Source organism: Nerophis ophidion, linkage group LG11 (assembly GCF_033978795.1).
Source record: "Nerophis ophidion isolate RoL-2023_Sa linkage group LG11, RoL_Noph_v1.0, whole genome shotgun sequence".
NCBI classification, from domain to species: Eukaryota; Metazoa; Chordata; class Actinopteri; order Syngnathiformes; family Syngnathidae; genus Nerophis; species Nerophis ophidion.
In genome coordinates this window covers 46,237,418-46,253,334 of record NC_084621.1, presented here as the reverse complement: position 1 = coordinate 46,253,334, position 15,917 = coordinate 46,237,418, and the positions used below count along the sequence as shown (strand labels likewise).

General features: G+C 43.0%; 1 protein-coding gene across 3 annotated transcripts in view; it reads left to right on the top strand.

The window, feature by feature from the left end:
• The window catches only part of LOC133562195 (F-actin-uncapping protein LRRC16A-like), a 141,941-nt gene extending 128,408 nt beyond the window's left edge, over positions 1-13,533 (top strand). For 2 of the 3 annotated variants that reach the window (XM_061916153.1, XM_061916155.1), the window contains 3 exons: positions 5,802-5,996; positions 6,080-6,223; positions 11,528-13,533. In XM_061916153.1, coding sequence (XP_061772137.1) covers positions 5,802-5,996; positions 6,080-6,223; positions 11,528-11,703 — 515 coding nt within the window. In that variant the 3' untranslated portion in view covers positions 11,704-13,533. Of the gene's footprint in view, positions 1-5,801; positions 5,997-6,079; positions 6,224-7,497; positions 7,657-11,527 lie in introns of all 3 variants that reach the window. The other variant, XM_061916154.1, reaches the window with a different exon arrangement.
• Positions 13,534-15,917: the final 2,384 nt, after the last annotated feature.

The window sequence follows — 15,917 nt, the reverse complement described above, 5'->3', positions numbered from 1 at the left end:
CAAACACTTATTTGGAACATCCCACAGGTGTGCAGGCTAATTGGGAACAGGTGGGTGCCATGATTGGGTATGAAAAAAGCTTTCCAAAAAATGCTCAGTCTTTCACAAGAAAGGATGGGGCGAGGTACACCCCTTTGTCCACAACTGCTTGAGCAAATAGTCAAACAGTTTAAGAACAATGTTTCTCAAAGTGCAATTGCAAGAAATTTAGGGATTTCAACATCTACGGTCCATAATATCATCAAAAGGTTCAGATAATCTGGAGAAATCACCCCACGTAAGCTGCATTGCCGGAAACCAACATTGAATGACCGTGACCTTCGATCCCTCACTGTATCAAAAACCGACATCAATCTCTAAAGAATATCACCATTTGGGGTCAGGAACACTTCAGAAAACCACTTTCACTAAATACAGTTCGTCTGTAAGTGCAAGTCAATGCTTTAATATGCAAAGCGAAAGCCATTTATCAACAACATCCATAAACGCCGCCAGCTTCTCTGGGCCCGAGATCATCTAAGATGGACTGATGCAAAGTGGAAAGGTGTTCTGTGGTCTGACGAGTCCACATTTCAAATTGTTTTTGGAAATATTCGACATCGTGTCATCTGGACTAAAGGGGAAGCGAACCATCCAGACTGTTATCGACGCAAAGTTCAAAAGCCAGCATCTGTGATGGTATGGGGGTGCATTAGTGCCCAAGGCATGGGTAACTTACACATCTGTGAAGGCACCATTAATGCTGAAAGGTACATACAGTTTTTGGAACAACATATGCTGCCATCTAAGCGCCGTCTTTTTCATGGACGCCCCTGCTTATTTCAGCAAGACAATGCCAAGCCACACTCAGCACATGTTACAACAGTGTGGCTTTGTAAAACAAGAGTGCGGGTACTTTCCTGGCCCGCCTGCAGTCCAGACCTGTCTCCCATCGAAAATGTGTGGCGCATTATGAAGCGTAAAATAGGACAGCGGAGACCCCAGACTGTTGAACGACTCTACATAAAACAAGAATAGGAAATAATACCACTTTCAAAGCTTTAACAATTAGTTTCCTCAGTTCCCAAACGTTTATTGAGTGTTGTTAAAAGAAAAGGTGATGTAAACACAGTGGTGAACATGCCCTTTCCCAACTACTTTGGCACGTGTTGCAGCCACGAAATTCTGAGTTAATTATTTGCAAAAAAAAAAAAAGAAGTTTATGAGTTTGAACATCAAATATCTTGTCTTTGTAGTGCATTCAACTAAATACGGGTTGAAAAGGATTTGCAAATCATTGCATTCCGTTTATATTTACATCAAACACAATTTCCCAACTCATGTGGAAACGGGGTTTGTATTTGGAAACTGTGGATGTGGTGTCCTCCGGAACAAGGTGGAAAATATCCATCCGTATTGTTATAGGCGCAAAGTTCAAAAGCCAGCATTTGTGATGGTATGGGGGTGTATTAGTGCCCAAGGCATGGGTAACTTACACATCTGTGAAGGCACCATTAATGCTGAAGGGTCCATACAGGTTTTGGAGCAACATATGTTGTCATCCAAGCAACGTTATCATGCTTATATCAGCAAAACAATGCCAAGCCACATGTTACAACAGCGTGGCTTCGTAGTAAAAGAGTGCAGGTACTTTCCTGGACCGCCTGCAGTGCAGACATATCTCCCATGGAAAATGTGTGGCGCGTTATGAAGCGTAAAATACGACAACAAGACCCCGGACTGTTGAACAACTTTCGCTGTCCATCAAGTAAGAATGGTAAAGAATTCCAATTTCAAAGCTTCAACAATTAGTTTCCTCAGTTCCCAAACGTTTATTGAGTGTTGTTAAAAGAAAATGTGATGTAACACAGTGGTGAACATGCCCTTCCCAACTACTTTGGCACGTGTTGCAACCTTGAAATTCTAAGTTAATTGTTTGCAAAAAAAAAAAGTTGGAGTTTGAACACCAAATATCTTGTCTTTGTAATGCATTCAATTGAATATGGGTTGAAAAGGATTTGCAAATCATTGTATTCCGTTTATATTTACATCCAACACAATTTCCCCACCCATATGGAAACGGGGTTTGTAAGTAAGTACATTTTAGTTATAAAGCACTTTTCACAGATAAAGTCACAAAGCGCTGTACAAAACATAGGTGAAGTTAAACAACAATTAAATTAAAACAACAGGGGCAACATCATAGAAAGGATACAAAGGTGATACAAAAATGATAGCTAAAAGGTGCATTAACTAAAAGTTTTACTAAAAAGAGAAACATTTACAAATGTTTCTTAAAAGTTTCAACACAGTCAAGATCTATTGACATCCAACACTATTTCCCAACTCATATGGAAACAGGGTTTGTATACTGTATATATATTATATATATATATATATATATATATATATAATATATATATATATATATATATATATATATATATATATATATATATATATATATATATATATATATATATATATATACATATATATATATATAAACCCTTCTTCACCACAACGGACCGGTACAACGTCCGCATTACTGAAGACGCCGCACCGATCCGCCTGTCGATCTCACGATCCACTCTTCCCTCACTCGTGAACAAGACTCCTAGGTACTTGAACTCCTCCACTTGGGGCAGGGTCTCCTCCCCAACCCGTAGATGGCACTCCACCCTTTTCCGGGCGAGAACCATGGACTCGGACTTGGAGGTGCTGATTCTCATTCCGGTCGCTTCACACTCGGCTGCGAACCGATCCAGCGAGAGCTGAATATCCCGGTCAGATGAAGCCATCAGGACCACATCATCTGCAAAAAGCAGAGACCTAATCCTGCGGTTACCAAACCGGAACCCCTCAACGCCTTGACTGCGCCTAGAAATTCTGTCCATAAAAGTTATGAACAGAATCGGTGACAAAGGACAGCCTTGGCGGAGTCCAACCCTCACTGGAAATGTGTTCGACTTACTGCCGGCAATGCGGACCAAGCTCTGGCACTGATCGTACGGGGAACGGACCGCCACAATAAGACAGTCCGATACCCCATACTCTCTGAGCACTCCCCACAGGACTTCCCGAGGGACATGGTCGAATGCCTTCTCCAAGTCCACTTCTCCTAAAACCCCTTGGTGGACACCAGCGGTGAGGGATGCCGTCAAGCTGAAGAAGGAGTCCTATCGGGTCCTTTTGGCTCATAGGACTCCGGAGGCAGTGGACAGGTACCGACGGGCCAAGCGGTGTGCAGCTTCAGCGGTCGCGGAGGCAAAAACTCGGACATGGGAAGAGTTCGGGGAAGCCATGGAAAACGACTTCCGGACGGCTTCGAAGCGATTCTGGACCACCGTCCGCCGCCTCAGGAAGGGGAAACAGTGCACTATCAACACCGTGTATGGTGCGGATGGTGTTCTGCTGACCTCGACTGCGGATGTTGTGGATAGGTGGAAGGAATACTTCGAAGACCTCCTCAATCCCACCAACACGTCTTCCTATGAGGAAGCAGTGCCTGGGGAATCTGTGGTGGACTCACCTATTTCTGGGGCTGAGGTCGCTGAGGTAGTTAAAAAGCTCCTCGGTGGCAAGGCCCCAGGGGTGGACGAGATCCGCCCGGAGTTCCTTAAGGCTCTGGATGCTGTGGGGCTGTCTTGGTTGACAAGACTTTGCAGCATCGCGTGGACATCGGGGGCGGTACCTCTGGATTGGCAGACCGGGGTGGTGGTTCCTCTCTTTAAGAAGGGGGACCGGAGGGTGTGTTCCAACTATCGTGGGATCACACTCCTCAGCCTTCCCGGTAAGGTTTATTCAGGTGTACTGGAGAGGAGGCTACGTCGGATAGTCGAACCTCGGATTCAGGAGGAACAGTGTGGTTTTCGTCCTGGTCGTGGAACTGTGGACCAGCTCTATACTCTCGGCAGGGTTCTTGAGGGTGCATGGGAGTTGTACCGGTCCGTTGTGGTGAAGAAGGAGCTGAGCCGGAAGGCAAAGCTCTCAATTTACCGGTCGATCTACGTTCCCATCCTCACCTATGGTCATGAGCTTTGGGTCATGACCGAAAGGATAAGATCACGGGTACAAGCGGCCGAAATGAGTTTCCTCCGCCGTGTGGCGGGGCTCTCCCCTTAGAGATAGGGTGAGAAGCTCTGCCATCCGGGAGGAACTCAAAGTAAAGCCGCTGCTCCTTCACATCGAGAGGAGCCAGATGAGGTGGTTCGGGCATCTGGTCAGGATGCCACCCGAACGCCTCCCTAGGGAGGTGTTTAGGGCACGTCCAACCGGTAGGAGGCCACGGGGAAGACCCAGGACACGTTGGGAAGACTATGTCTCCCGGCTGGCCTGGGAACGCCTCGGGATCCCCCGGGAAGAGCTAGACGAAGTGGCTGGGGAGAGGGAAGTCTGGGTTTCCCTGCTTAGGCTGTTGCCCCCGCGACCCGACCTCGGATAAGCGGAAGATGATGGATGGATGGATGATGGATATATAAACCCTACTTAACAATCATTAATCACAAGTTTAGAGTGTGATTAATCTGAACCACTTGACAGCCCTAATATAAATGTGTATATTAGGGTTGTCAAGTGATAAATTTTCTTAATCAGATTAATTAGTTGTGATTAATCACTGGTTATTATTTGATTGCATAAATAATATTTGCTGAGAAATTTACCCCAATATTTGGGTACAATTTGGTAGACAGAATGTCATACAGGAATGTTTTTTAAATGTTTTGTTTGCTAGAAACTTGGTGACAGTAAGTATAGAAAAATTAAGTGCACATTTTGAAAGTCTTTGCAGTTTGCAATAATCTTGCAAACACTGTACAGTTACTAATGGATAATGTAGTAAACACCGTCTCAAGCAAGTTAACATAGTGCACCATTTACTTTTTTTTAGTTTAAGCAGTTAAACGAGTTTGCATACCTTTTTCAGGTGACTGGGCCAATCTCTTTTTTGGTATAATGCGACCCCAGCTTGTTGTGATTACTTACAGTCGTCCAGTGTTCCTCCAAGAAGCAACATAAATTCACATTCAGTCTGTAGTGCAAATTGGTGTTCTTGTTTGTGTTGTACATTTGGTTTATCCTTGCTGTAATTGTGCCTCTCCAAGGTCTTGTACGACAAATCAGCTGTGCTGAAATGAATGACATCTTCCCGCAGGTCTTGGTCTTCACAGATGATAGATGTCCTTCATGTGGTGGATCTCCATTTAGCAAAGGCATATGTTGAACTTAGCTGTGCTACTTTTGTTGACGACATTGTCTCGGCAAACTATGCCAGCGTAGCGTTCTCCTCTGCTTCTTGTCGCTGTAGCTAGCATTCGTGTTAGCACGTGGCTATCGGCGTGGGCAGAGCAACAACACCAGCTGACCGGCAGCAGCCGTCACAGCTCGCTGAGGACAGTGATTGCTGTTTGCGTTCACTTCAGTCTCCAAAACACAAAAAAAGTTTGCAATATATAACTAGGAAAAGTCACTAGATTTATCACTAGTAGCTGTATTAACAAAAAAGTCATCAAGCGGATTGGCAACACTGTCGGCGCCATTCTCGACTAAGTTTTTCGCTTTAAGATGGTATTTTAAAGTTCATGTGCGCCAATGATAAAAAGGTTAGTCATTGCAATACCAACAAGTTACCTTAGTTTTATCCAAATTTTTGTTTTGAAGCGAGCCTCTCATCACGATCACAGACCGTGTAACAAATGCGACTTAACCCGAAAGTGATTAATCTTCATCCATATTGATAACGCGATAATTTATTTTCACGTTGACAGCCCTTGTATAGTCAATCTTAAACTGGCAATCTTACCTGCTTTACTCTTTCTCAGGTTCTCCAGAGAAGACCTCAGCTCGTGTTGAAACCAAGCCTGATCCCGCTCCTCGTGCTCGGGTTCCATCTTCCTCGAGCTCCTCAGGGGGACCAGTGAGTCCTAAACCACTAATGCCTCAGGGAGCAAAGCCTGCTTTGTCTGCCCGACCCTCCTTGCCACACAAGCCGAGAACAGCAAGCAGTAGGAGCATAGGTACTGTAAAAGCCTTTGCTTTGTCAACCTGCTACGAAGATCAGATGTTTCATTTTTTCCTTTTGCATCATTTGTCTTAAAAGATGAAAACTTGGATGCCCCCAATGGTGAGGGGGTGTCTCCGAAAGCCACGGCTTCATCACTGAAGAAGGCTTTACCAGAAAAAGACAAGGAAGCCCATAACAGTTTGCAGCCTGGAAGTTCTGCCAATAAATCCACTCAGGAAGGTAAGGACTTGTTTCTGGTTGAGAACGACGAAAGTATTGTATTGTATTGATTACATTTTTGATCAAAATTATAGCAGACAAAGACACAGGACGGCACTGTAACACTATCAAATGAATTGGTACATTATTTCTACGGATGTAACGGTATCAAAATCTCACTGTACAATACTATCACGGTATCAAGGCAACAATATGATATCGTGGTGTATGTAAAAAAAAAAAGACGTGGTAAAAATGTTAGTGTATAAAATTAAGTGGCATGAATGTTTAGGATAAACACACTTACTGTAATTAAACACTGACTTAATGCTTAAATGTTCTAATCATATTTATTACTACAAAAATGTATTTTTAAGTGCAAAGAATAGTGCAGGTGCATTCACGGTTTCAAGCATAAATTATCCAGGGTGTACACTGCCTTCCACCCAAGTGCAGATGAATAGGCTCCAACCCCTATGCGACATTGAGAGAGACAAGTGGTTGAAAATGGATGGATGGATTGATTATTTATCAAGTAGATTTTCAGTGTACTCGTATTTCCCTCTGTGCGGTGCGATGTCATCGGCTGGCCCTGGGTTGGCTTGGAAACACTCGAGACTAAAGTGGCGCGTTTCACTTTGCAGAACACAGACTTTCTAACCTCTGCCATAGAGGTTGTGTTTTCACCAGGGTTTATGTGTGTGTCCATAACTTTTAATAGTTTTTTTGATGACATTTTCAGGAAGTGTCCAAAAAGTACAATTCCTGTTATTTACTAAAAGTACGAAAACACTTCACTTCCTGCTTACGGTGTTCCACACCTCCATCTTGCCGGTCCCGTGCTGTACAGAGGATTGTGGGTAAAAGGTGTAGTTTATTTTCAGACGTGGCCAACACCAAAGTGCCAAACAAAACTACAAGCACCAAGTTTTTGTTTGATACTATCACACGTCACGGCAATATTGTAAAGAGTTTAAAACCGCAATACTGGAGTATTCACAATACCGTTACATCCCATATTATTTCCCTTTTATTATATAGTTATTTTTATTCTAGCAGAATGAATTCAACAGTGCAAAATAACTAAACATAAGCAAAACCTACTACTACTCTGATTTAAATCCTTTGTTTTTTGTCCTTGAAGCCCTCCTATTGCTAGGGTGTTATTTCCTCAGTTTGTAAACAGTAACAAAAATGACAACAATATAAATAGATTTTGTGATAATAAAAATATCGATCTAATCACTGTAGAATTGACCATATACTCATATTGTACTTGGTCCAAACCTGGACAGATTCAAGGTTGATGGCACAAGAGAATGGACATACGACAATGCAAGTACGATGCAGCTGTGGCAAGACCTACAAAAACATCAGAGGCCTGAAGATTCACCAGGCCAGGAAGGGGTGCAAGACATGAGAAGTTGCAGCACAGCGCACAGAAGTTTCTTCTGGTAAGACGACAGAGGAGCGAGGCCCAGAAGCAAACCACATTGCCCAGAGCCTCAAAATGTCAGTCTCTCAAAATGCCTGCACTCTACTGGCCAGGAGTTTGCAAAGCCTTCTAGTACCATCAGTTGCTACCAGTGACCATATTTTGCACGTGTGCATGGACATGTGGCATCGGGCTATCCAAGGATGCAATGGCCACAGACTCGGAAGAAATCTCTGTGGCATCCGTTTAAATAGGACATAGACCACATCTTAGTGGAGGAGACTGCTGAGAGAGATGTGGACCGCCGACTGACTACAATGATGTCAATCAGAGGGAATATTGCAGTAGAGTGATTCGGGATAAAGGAGGCCAAGTCTGTACCTTCAAGCCTGTGTTCCGAACCAACGAGCCAGGAGAATGAAGCGCCTCATGGAAGGGCTCAAGGCACTCAAGAGCCAGTACAGGAAGGCCAACGATGTGGAAAAGGAAGGTCTATTAGGTATTCGAGCATTCCTGATGAAATATCTGACCTAGGAGCAGAGAGCCACAGGAGAAGGGAAGGAAGAGAGCTCCATTTCTGGTTAACCCTTTCAATCTGACCAAGGCACTGCTCGGTCAAAACAGTACTGGGCACTTATGCTGCTTGAAAGAAACCATCGACAGCCACCTCAAGAGTACTATGTCGACAGCAGGAGAGAACAACCTCTGGGCCCTTGCAAGGCTCTCATACGAATCTACACGAATCTTCTCCAACGGCTCACGAAAGCCCTAAAGGTACTCCGGAGAAGGGAGATAATCACCAACATTTGGCGCTGCGCTGAAGGGGTTAATTTTCCAAAGAGGAACGGTCTGAGAAGTTGGATCAGTTTTGGATCATCTCTCTGCTCAGTTTGGAGATCAAACTAATCTTACAAGAAGGGGTAGAGGGAATCTGGATGTTCTGTGGCTCTCACAAACGCCCACAGCTCAATCCCACATGATGTGGTTGAAGTGACACTTGACAGGTATCATGTTCCACTGAAGATGAAACACCTCATATTGGATTATTACAGCATGTTCCGCCTGAGGGTCTCTTCTGGCCAGAAAACATTTGATTGACAAGTGGAAAGTGGGATCATCACTGGTTGCACCATCTCTGTGACCCTGTTTGCCTTGTCAAATAACATGCTTGTCAACTGGGACGACATCTGGAAGTGGAATCCCCAAAGGATCAAGTTCCTTATTCAGAGGGTTTATCATGTTCTATCCAGCCTTTCTAAGCTCTTCTTGGGGCAGCGTAGCTTGGTTGGTAGAGCGGCTGTGCCAGCAACCTGAGGGTGCTAGGTTCTGACCCCACTTCTGCCATCCGAGTCACAGCTGTTGTGTCCTTGGGCAAGACACTTCACCCACCGGCTCCCAGTGCCACCCACACTGGTTTAAAAATGTAACTGAGATAATAGATTTCACTATGTAAAACGCTTATTTGTCACTAGAGAAAATAAATATATACACTTAATTCACTTCACTTCACTCATCCCCTCTGCTCCAGAGATGGCATCCTCGAGCACATCCTAAGCAGCTCTTCTCAGGCTGTGAGCAAAGGCTCCTATTGCTGGAGACATGACCAGGTCCTCAAGTCCATTGCTAAGGCCATCAGCAAGGGTAACGGAGCCGGCAGGTGCATCAATACCAGAATGATGCAGTTTGTGAGGGCAGGAGAGCAGCCAAACATCAAACCCAAGAACGACCTGGCTGATGTCAGTTGACCTGGTGCAGCAGCTGAGAATTCAATTTTACATCACCCAGTCTTGATAAAACATCATCTTGGTCTCAGGCGCAAGGAGCTGACTGTGACCTGGGAGGAAAGGATGGAGGAGGCTCAAGCGAGGGGATGGGCAAAATATCAGGAGCTTGTGAAAGACTGCCACACAAATGGGTGGAAGACCATGCCGGTAGAGGTGGGCTGTTGGGGATTTGCCGGCCATTCCCTTAGCAAGGCCGATGGAACTTTGGGCATCACAGGGCAAAGCTGGAAGAGAGCCTTCCAGTCAGATGTGGAGGCAGCAGAGAGGCATCAAGATTGCTTTGGCCAAAGAGGGGAGACCTGTGAAGGCTGTAAGCCTCTTGGACATCCCATCCAACCCGAGGTAGCTTGAGAGGTGCTGCAAAGAGAAATGGACGAAACTGCCCAAAGATAGGTGTGCCAAGCTTGTGCCATCGTGTTCATAAAGACTTGAGGCTGTAAATTTTGCCAAAGGACAACAAAGTATTGAGCAAAGGCTGTGAATACTTACGTACATGTGAGTTCTTAGTTTCTTATTTTTGATATAATAATTTTTGATAAATCTAAGAAAACCTTTCACATTGTCACTTTGGAGCATTGTGTGTAGAATGTTGAGGACAAAAATTAATTTCATTTTGAATAGAGCTGTAACTATAGATGTCCGATAATGGCTTTTTTACCGATATCCGATATTCCGATATTGTCCAATTCTTAATTACCGATACAGATATTAACCGATACTGATATATACAGTGGTGGAATTAACACATTATTATGCCTAATTTTGTTGTGATGCCCCACTGGATGCATTAAACAATGTAACAAGGTTTACCAAAATAAATCAACTCAAGTTATGGAAAAAAATGCCAACATGGCACTGCCATATTTATTATTGAAGTCACAAAGTGCATTATTTTTTTACATGCCTCAAAACAGCCGCTTGGAATTCGGGACATGCTCTCCCTGAGAAATACTTGTTCTGTTGTGTTTATGTTGTGTTACGGTGCGAATGTTCTCCAGAAATGTGTTTGTCATTCTTGTTTGGTGTGGGTTCACAGTGTGGCGCATATTTGTAACAGTGTTAATTGTTAATACGGCCACCCTCAGTCTGACCTGTATGGCTATTGCATAAAGCCATAGATATTATGTGACTGGGCGGCAAGCAAAGGAAGTGCCTTTAAGGCTAATTGATGATCTGTAATTCTCCTTACATCTGTGTACACGGCAGCGTTTTACAAAGTCACAAGTTATTTACTTTTTGAAACCGATACCGATAATTATGAAACTGTTACTGATAATTTCAGACATTACATTTTAAAGCATTGATAATTTCCGATATTACATTTCAAAGCATTTATCGGCCGATAATATCGGCTGTCTGATATTATCGGACATCCCTAGCTGTAACATAACAAAATGTGGAAAAGGTGAAGCGCTGTGAATACTTTCTGGATGCACTGTAGGACTGCACCATGCATGGACAAACAACAAAACAAAACCACCATCTCCACACTCACATGCACTGTCGTGGCATCCACGGTGCTCCACGCAATCGTCTGCGGGAGGTTGGGGACAGCACAGCCAGAGACAGGAAAAGATCCAACAAACCTGTCCAAAAGAGCCAACTCCATCCTAGGCTGCCAACTCGCTCTCTGTCAATGTTTGATTCATGCGGATGAGTGAGAATCCATCCAGAAAGACTGAAGTGTACGATGCATGCTCATCCAGCCAGGACTCCGTGAAGCTTGTCCTTCCCGATGTTCATTGTCAGCTCCACAGACCCGTCTCTTCCTCAGCACACGGATTTCGGTGTGGTAAAGATCTAGCATCTGGTCTCCAGTCCAAACATAGAAATGGCCAAAAGTCTCCCCTGAGGCAGCTCCAAAAGTCCACCAAAAAGTAGCGCAGCCTTGTTGCACAAACTAAAAGGCAAACAAAACAAGAAGATAAGAGGGAAACATCAAGAACACAAAAGAGGACACACAAGAGCATGAAGCTCCTGCAACCAGCAGCCACGGTAGTGCCAGATCTATTCATGGCGGTACACTGCAGCAAAGAGTCACTATTGAAGGTTTCTACATCATTTACTTTCTTGCCACCTCCTCATCATGTCTCTGTTGTCTTTTAGGGAGAAAGGCATTTGGGTCTGAATCCAGTACGCGTTCCAGCCATCAGCGTGCCAACTCTGACGACCACGCCCCCTTCAAGACCAAGGGACCATCAACTAAGTCAGACAAGGACAGAACAGGCAAAGAATCGACAGAGCCTGAAAAAGATGCTGACAAAGAAATGATTTTAATATGAACTCATTGGGAACAAAAAGCCATTAACTTCCCTTCATAAGGTTTTTAATGATTTGACCCCTCAAAGTACAAATTAGTTTGTGTAGTGCCATGCAAGTAATTCTTCTCATGATACTCTTTCTACTGCTAAACCAAAACTCAGAGCTTCCGTCTGCCACAATTGATTTCATGTATTAATCATGTGACCCGACATGTAGCCGCTAAATAGAGGCTGGGAAATTACTTGCTAATGTCCAAGTGCCCCAAAGGTACCAAACACCTAACAACCATCACTGTACTGTACTTGAAGTCTGCTTTACAACCACAACCTAATGGCATTTTCTTCTTTCTAAGACTTTTTCTACACACTGAAATCTGCTTTTTCGGATCTATTATGCAACCCGTCTTTCTCCACAGGACGATACATGTTGAGCTGAGCATCTCAGCACAAATCACGCTTCATGTAGCTTCGCTGAGAGTCTGAGGACCAGACAAGCGAGTAAAGGAATCACCCTGTGAGGACTGTCTGGGAGACTTTTGCTGAGCGACTGTTAAGGAGTTATATTATTACACCACACCCTTTAACTGCAGGGGTCTGTTTGGAGGCTGTCTGCTGTTGAGGCTACATTGCAATATAAGAAGGAGCTGTGCTGCATGCCGTTTTTGTTTTTTTTGTCAAATTGTCGTTTTTTCTCTCTTAACGTTTGTACAGTGAGGGCTTCCAACCTTAATTGCTTGAATGCAACGTTTGCGGACAATTGTCCAAAAGTGAACTGGAGGTGGGGGGAGGGGAGATGGTTGATTTATTGTATATACTCTTTTCAGCACATGCCACATATCAGGTTTTGGTGCAGCAGATGCTCTTTTTGACACTGCGTTACAACATGTCCACTCACTGTTCTGCAAGTGCACTGAGAGGGACGCAGGATTCATCCAGATTGGATTGATGGAAGTTCTTCAGCCGTCCTGGGCTTGTTTTTTTTAGGGGGGGTAGGACTTTGTGCAAGGCCAGAGACGCACAAAACACATTTTCCCAAACTGGCTTCCACAAACAGATTTTGACAAAATTGCTGTATCAAAGTCATAACTGAGGATTATTTATTGAATGATGGTACTTTTTTGGATATATAAACAAGTAAGTAATAACATTTATTCATTATGACTCCTTCTGTTTTGGCTCTGATACAGCTTCCAAAGGTGGGCTGCTTGTCCGTCTCACTGCCTTTTACACAACAAACGTTTCAGTATAAAACGAGCTAATAGCTAAGTATGTTGTTGCGAACAACACTGTTCTTGTTGTACATACTGTAAGAACCTGATGTCAGGCAACATTTGTTTGTATTTATTTCTGTCCTCGACGTCACCTATTTTGTCAAAAAGCACAGGTGTTCATAAGAGTGTGCACGTGCACACAAAGTGTTGCTGCAGCTGAATATGACTCGGCGTGTGTTTGGGACTGCATGATGTGCACTGTACTGTACTGTACTGTATGTAAATAGTATGTTCCTCTAAACCTGCAGGCGTGTGTGTAACAAATGCACATGTAATATGCACACTGTGACTGTTGTTTCTCTGCTCACGCCTGTGTGAACATGTTTGGCCACACTGCTTGTAACAAGTTTGGGATAACATCCAACATCTTCGTCATTGTTGTTTGCCCCGACTCACATGTACATTGTGTTTATAAAGCCAAAATTGTTTCTATGTATGCATTTGTTCTAACATTTCTCTTATGAGTCTCACTAAATACTAAAGACTCGTTTGCACATATTTACTTTCGCTGTTAATCATTGTGTTCTGCGGGTGTCCATGTGATCAGTTCTGATTAAAAATGATTTGACTGTCCTTAAAATGTGGTGCTTTTTTTACTTTGAGGAATATCGCTGATTTCAAAACATCTTTTTTTCATGTCATGTACAAACCCCGTTTCCATATGAGTTGGGAAATTGTGTTAGATGTAAATATAAACGGAATACAATGTTTTGCAAACCATTTTCAACCCATATTCAGTTGAATATGCTACATAGACAACATATTTGATGTTCAAACTGATAAACATTTTTTTTTTGCAAATAATCATTAACTTTAGAATTTGATGCCAGCAACACGTGACAAAGAAGTTGGGAAAAGTGGCAATAAATACTGATCAGGTTGTGGAATGCTCATCAAACACTTATTTGTAACATCCCACAGGTGTGCAGGCTAATTGGGAACAGGTGGGTGCCATGATTGGGTATACAAACAGCTTCCCCAAAAAATGCTCAGTCTTTCACAAGAAAGGATGGGGCGAGGTACACGCCTTTGTCCACAACTGCGTGAGCAAATAGTCAAAAAGTTTAAGAACAACGTTTATCAAAGTGCAATTGCAAGAAATTTTGGGATTTCAACATCTACGGTCCATAATATCATCAAAAGCGGCATGGCCGGAAACCAACATTGAATGACCGTGACCTTTGATCCCTCAGACGGCACTGTATCAAAAACCGACATCAATCTCTAAAGGATATCCCCACATGGGCTCAGGAACACTTCAGAAAACCACTGTCACTAAATACAGTTTGTCTCTACATCTGTAAGTGCAGGTTAAAGCTCTACTATGCAAAGCGAAAGCCATTTATCAACAACATCCAGAAACGCCGCCAGCTTCTCTGGGCCCGAGATCATCTAAGATGGAAAGTGGAAAAGTGTTCTGTGGTCTGACGAGTCCACATTTCAAATTGTTTTTGGAAATATTCGACATCGTGTCATCCGGACCAAAGGGGAAGCGAACCATCCAGACTGTTATTAACGCAAAGTTTAAAAGCCAGCATCTGTGATTTTATGGGGGTGCATTAGTGCACAAGGCATGGGTAACTAACACATCTGTGAAGGCAGCTTTAATGCTGAAAGGTACATACAGGTTTTGGAACAACATATGCTGCCATCTAAGCGCCGTCTTTTTCATGGACGCCCCTGCTTATTTCAGCAAGACAATGCCAAGCCACATTCAGCACGTGTTACAACAGCGTGGCTTCGTAAAAAAAGAGTGCGGATACTTTCCTGGCACGCCTGCAGTCCAGACCTGTCTCCCATCGAAAATGTGTGGCGCATTATGAAGCGTAAAATACGACAGCGGAGACCCCGGACTGTTGAACGACTGAAGCTCTACATAAAACAAGAATGGGAAAGAATTCCACTTTCAACGCTTCAACAATTAGTTTCCTCAGTTCCCAAACGTTTTTTGAGTGTTGTTAAAAGAAAAGGTGATGTAACAGTGGTAAACATGCCCTTTCCCAACTACTTTGGCCATGAAATTGTAAGTTAATTATTTGCAAAAAAATAAAAACTAAAGTTTATGAATTTGAACATCAAATATCTTGTCTTTGTAGTGCATTCAATTGAATATGGGTTGAAAATGATTTGCAAATCATTGTATTCTGTTTATATTTACATCTAACACAATTTCCCCACCAATATGGAAACGGGGGTTGTAAGTAAGTACATTTTATTTATAAAGCACTTTTCACCGATGAAATCACAAAGCGCTGTACAAAACATAGTTAAAGTTAAACAACAATTCAATTAAAACAACAGGGGCAACATTTCCTGAAGGAACTCTCCTGACGGAATAAATAAAGTACTATCTAATCTAATCTAATCATAAAAAGGATACAAAGTGGATACAAAATGATAGCTAAAAGGTGCATTAACTAAAAGCTTTACTAAAAAGAGAAACATTTTCAAATGTTTCTTAAAAGTTTCAACACAGTCAAGATCACAGAAGTCTGGTGTAAATTGTTCCAGAGTGTCTCGACGGGTTTTAAAACAAGCTTTTGGGATCTTTAGAAGACTTTGGCCTAAAGACCGGAGGATGCGCCCTGATGGTATAGTTTGTTATGGACTGCGTAACAAGTTACATTGAGTAACATCACATGGTTAAAGTTACACAATTTAATAAGTCCGAAAAAGAGTAGGGAGAAGAAGCACTTATATTAATATTACCCCTTTTCCATATCATAATACCAATGATGCATTACCATTATATCTTTCACATTTTCATTCTTAAAATATTTGCTTTGCTTATACGTTTTGTCATTTTAAGTTTTTGCACTTTCTGTGTTTGTCACCAATTTCTAATCGAAGTAAAAATTGTAGAGAATGTGTAGCAATAGGCGCTTCACGGTGGCATAGGGGTTAGTGCGTCCTTCTCACAATACGAAGGTCCTGAGTAGTCTGGGATTCAATCCCGGGCTCGGG